Source organism: Nicotiana tabacum, chromosome 10 (genome assembly GCF_000715075.1).
Source record: "Nicotiana tabacum cultivar K326 chromosome 10, ASM71507v2, whole genome shotgun sequence".
In the NCBI taxonomy this organism is placed as follows: Eukaryota; Viridiplantae; Streptophyta; class Magnoliopsida; order Solanales; family Solanaceae; genus Nicotiana; species Nicotiana tabacum.
The window spans coordinates 150,672,679-150,677,840 of NC_134089.1; the positions used below are offsets into that span (position 1 = coordinate 150,672,679).

The window sequence follows — 5,162 nt, forward strand, 5'->3', positions numbered from 1 at the left end:
AATGGCCTAAGTCCTGCATTAAAAGAGCTGGACACATCCCTCAGATGTCGCAAATGCGACAAAAGCCTAACAAATGCGAAGCCCGGGCTTCAGCTGCTGGGCTCGCAAATGGGACCAAAGAGTCGCAAATGCGACTTCTGCTGGGATCGCAAATGCGACATAAGTGTCGCAAATGCGAACACTGCCTGGATCGGGCTCCTTCGCAATTGCGACGCCCTCATTGCAAATGCGAGGTTTGCATTTGCGAACAATCTCTCGCATTTGTGAGACCTATAGCTGTTGCCAAGAACACCAGAAATCTGGTGTGTTTTCAATTCCTTCCACACGTTCGAAACTCACCCTAGCCCTTGGGGCTCCACACCAAATACTCACACAAGTCTAACAACATCATACAAACTTTCTCACGTGATCAGAACACCGAAATAACATCAAAAACCACGAATTGGACGCAAAACGCATGAATTTACTCATGAACTCTAAAAACGTCTAAAACACTTCCGCACGTCCGATTCCTATCAAATCAACTCGGAATGACTCTAAACTTTGCGTGAAAGGCTTAAATGAAATTACGGACCTATCCAACTTCCAGAACTGAAATCCGAACCCGATATCAAAAAGTCCACCTTCGGTCAAGCATTCCAAAAACTTCAAGTTCTAACTTTCGCCAAATGACTCTGAAATAACCTACAGACCTCTGAATCCACTTCCGGGCACGCTCCAGAATCACCATACGGGGCTACTCACAAGCTCGAAATCCCAAACGGATATCTAGAATGTAAAAGTCCATTTTAACCCAAACTTATGAATTTGCTCAAATTGCCAACTTTCACTATTAGGCGCCGAAACGCCCCTAGGTCATCCAAAACCCAATCCGAACATACGCTCAAGTCCAAAATCATCATACGAACCTATTGAAACCGTCAAATCCCGATTCCGAGGTCGTTTACTCAAAATGTTGACCAAAGTCAAACTTGACATTTTAAGTCATCCTTAAGGAACCAAGTGTTCCGATTTCAACCCAAATTCTTCCAAATTCCGAACTACCCATCCCCGCAAGTCATAAATCAATAAAAGCAAGTACGGGAGGTCATATTTAGGGGAACAGGGTTCTAGAAAGTAAAATGACCGGTCTGATCGTTACTTTCTCTACCTCTTAAACAAATGTTCGTCCTCAAACGAGTTTAGCTTCATACCTAAAGTGCTGAATAAGTGTGGATATATGCTCTGCATGTCCTCCTCCGACTCCCAGGTCGCCTCCTTGACTGGTTGGCCCCTTTACTGAACCTTCACCGCAGAAATCCTCTTGGACCTCAACTAGCGAGCCTGTCTAGTAACAATAGCAACTGGCTCCTCCTCATAACCCAAGATCTCATGTAGATGAATAGTGTCGAAGTCTAACACATGTGACAAGTCAGCGTGATACCTCCGGTGCATAGACACGTGAAATATTGGATGAACCCTTGATAGGCTGGGAAGTAAATCAAGCTCATAAGCAACTTCCCCAACTCGCCTCAACACCTCAAACGGGCCTATAAACCCGGGTCTTAGCTTGCCCTTCTTCCTGAATCTCATAATACCCTTTATCAGTGAGACATTCAAGAGAACCTTCTCACTGACCATAACTGATGTATCACGCGCCTTCTAATCCGCGTAACTCTTCTGTCTAAACTTGCTGGGCGAAGTCGCTCATGGATCAACTTTACCTTTTCCAAGGCATCCTTCACCAAGTTAGTACCATATAATTTAGCCTCGCTGGGCTCAAACCACCCAATGAGAGAACGATATCGCCGACCATATAAAGCCTCAAATGGAGCCATCTCGATGTTGGACTGATAACTGTTGTTGTAAGTAAACTCGACCAAGGGTAAGAACAAATCCCACTATTCACCAAAGTCAATCACACATGCTCTGAGCATGTCCTCCAATATCTGAACTGTCCACTCTGACTGCTCGTCGGTCTGTGGATGGAATGTTGTGCTGAGCTCCACACAAGTCCCCAACTCACTCTATACAGGCACGCCGTACAACCGAACTACCTCCCGAATATTAATATGGGCTAACTTCTCTAAAGTATATGTAGTCACAACTGGAATGAAGTGTGCTGACTTGGTCAACCTATCTACAATGACCCAAACTGCGTCAAACCTCCGCAAGGTCCGCAGAAACCCAAATACGAAGTTCATAGTAATGTGCTCCCATTTCCACTCAGGTATAGTCATCTGCTGAAGTAGGCCACCTGGACTCTGGTGCTCATACTTGACCTGCTGGTAATTTAGGCACCTAGACTCCACTATGTCTTTCTTCATCCGCTGCCACCAATAATGCTGCCTCAAGTCGCGATACATCATTGTAGCACCTGGATGAATGGAATACCGAGAACTGTGTGCCTCCTCTAGAATCCTCACCCTCAAGCCATCGATATTAGGAACAAATAAATGACCCTGAATTTGCAGAACACCATCCTCACCAATAGAAACCTCCTTGGCACCATCCTATAGTACCATCTCTTTGAGGGTTACCAAGTGCAGATTATCAAATTGTCCAGCCTTGATCTGCTCCAATAGTGAAGACTGGGCAACAACACATGCAAGAACTCGGCTGGGCTCTGAAATATCCAACCTCACAAGTCTATTAGCAAGGACTGAATGCCCAAAGCTAGTGGTCTCTCCTCTACTAAAATTGTCACGACCCCAGTTCACCCTCCGTAAACTGTCGTGAAGACACCTGGTCTCTACGACCAGGTAAGCCTAATGTCACGACCTTAACCCCGAACCCGGTCGTGATGTCGCCTCTCGTGAAGACAAGGCCAGCCAATTTACACAATTCACCCTCTTAAACAGTTAAATAACATAAAGATACTTCAAACATGATTCAATGGCAATATTTAGCGGAAATAGAGATAACAAAATGGAAACCCAACCCGACACAACCCTAACCGGGGTGTCACAAGTCACGAGCATCTGTTAGAGTATAAATACAACTATAATGTCTGAAATATACAAAAACATGACTGATGAGCAAAAAGGGAGAGAAAACGGTGCTGCGAATGCTGGCAGCCACCTTGCTAAACTCCGATAACTCTGCCACCGATTAGCCAAAACCCACTACCGGGTGTATGAATACCTGCATCTGCAAACAAGGTGCAGGGAGTAAAGTGAGTACTCCAACTCAGTGAGTGTAAGCACGTGATTTTTGCCCTATATGAGAATTACTCCCAAAAATTCAAAATAAAATGATTTTCCTTGGTGTGCAATTTTGTGATATTTTGAATAATTATTTGTATTTTTCTGTGCATGTTTATTTGTTAAATTAATAAAAATATACAAAAATATGTTGCATTTTGCATGTAGGATTTAATTCTACAATTGTTAGTAATTAAGTTTGTTTACAAAAAATGAAAATTACAAAAATAGGCATCTTTTGCATTTTTAGCATTTAATGTCCAAATATACAATTTTATGCTTAATTATTACTTAATTGTGCGTTAATTGTTATTGGTAGTTAATTTGCGCTTTCATAACTTAATTTAGTTCTTAATAATCATTTAAGTATTTTTATAATTTAGTTTTAGAAAAATAAAAGAAGAAAAGATAACAAAAATACAAAGAAAAATTGGATTGGGCCACTTCTTCAAATTTCAACCCCAGGCCCAAACAATTGTCCAATCTTCCCCACGACCCAGTCCACTTCAGACCGGGTCGACCCGTTCTGCCCCATTAACCCATTAACCCAACACCCACTCTTCATTTTGGCCTAACACAAAGCAAAACACAAAAACAAAAACCCTAAAAAAAACAAAAAGAACTCACCCGCCCCCATCCCTTCTCTTCTTCTTCACTTCTTCTCCAAAGCTCCAAGCACACAACCATGGCCGGCCTTACCTTATTCTTCGTCTACTCAGAACAACCAACGTCACCACCATCCACGTCGACCTCCCCGTCTGCTTCGCCGCTGCTTCGCCGGAAAACCCTCGGCCAAAATGGAAGGAAAACCCATCGCCATGGATGCCATGTTTTGTGTGTTGCTACTACTTCATCTTCTTCAGCCTGCTCCAGCAGCGTCACTGCTGTTGCTCCGTCGTCTCTGAGCTTTGCCATCGTCGTCCATGGCGGTGCTGCCTTCCCGCCATTGACGCTGCTTCAAGCTCGAGTTTTCTGCTTGCTGCGTCGACCACCTTCCTCCTCCTCGACGAACAGCTGCTCTTCGTCCAGTTCGAACCAAACAGACCCATGGCCAAACGACCTCCGTTACTGCTTCGTCCTCTTCGAGCTTGGGCATCACCATGGCCAAGCTGTCTTCACGCTACTGTTGCTTCCCTCATCTTCTTCGCGCGAACAAACCAAGCGCACCTCCAGCTGCTTCTGTCTCATCAATACTGTTCCAACGCCAACTAATTAGGTTCGTATTCATCATTGTTTGTTCGAACTTTGGTCGAGGCTCGTCGAGTTCGTCGTTGGTTAGTCGTTTGTTCGTCGTTTCGATCCGGTTAGTAGATTTTGAGTTTTTATTTTTGTCCGTATTTTATTTTGATATTTCTCGAATCTAAAATCGGCAAATGTTTGTTTTGTTCATGTCTATCGTTTGAATTAATTTTTTTTAGTTTGTTCATGTGCTTTGTTAAATTAATTTTTCAGATTTCAAATGAAAGATTAATTAGTTGTTTTTCATGTTTGTATTATCGTTTAAATATTTGTTAGTTTGTTAGATTCAAATTGAAATTTAATTAATTATTTCTTCAATTTGTTTCATGTGTTGTTATGTATTTTCCAGAAATTATTAATGTTGTTTGAATCGTTTTAATCCGTCATGTTTTGTTGTTTTTAGTTCATGTTCATCTTTGCTTGAAGTTCATGTTTAATCCAGTGATTTAATGTGAGTTTTATGTTTGTTTTTGATTTGTTGATTTAGTTTGAATCATGTATTTTGTTGTTTGTATTGTTGTATCCTTGCTCATCCATTGATGGTCTAAATTAACCAGGATTGATTCCCGATATGGTTGATTTATTTCCATTAATTTGGAGTTGTGTTGTTCATCGTGTTCATGTGATTTGTTGTTGAAGATTGTTGAGAAATTGGTCATCTTGGCTATATTTTGGTCAAGTTATGATTAATTGATTGTTTAGAGCTGATGGGGGTAGTTTGGTAAATTGCATTGCATTCAG

At 42.0% G+C, this 5,162-nt stretch overlaps 1 protein-coding gene across 1 annotated transcript; it reads right to left on the reverse strand.

Annotated features, from left to right (window-relative positions):
• Positions 1-1,314: 1,314 nt before the first annotated feature.
• LOC142165464 (uncharacterized) lies at positions 1,315-1,620 on the reverse strand. The gene has a single exon (XM_075224013.1). The coding sequence runs from the start codon at positions 1,618-1,620 to the stop codon at positions 1,315-1,317; it is 306 nt and encodes a 101-aa protein (XP_075080114.1).
• Between the last annotated feature and the right edge of the window lie 3,542 nt (positions 1,621-5,162).

Bases quoted from the DNA above. Each gene is read 5' to 3' on its own strand.
- LOC142165464 (XM_075224013.1), bottom strand. From the start codon at position 1,620: ATGGTCAGTGAGAAGGTTCTCTTGAATGTCTCACTGATAAAGGGTATT.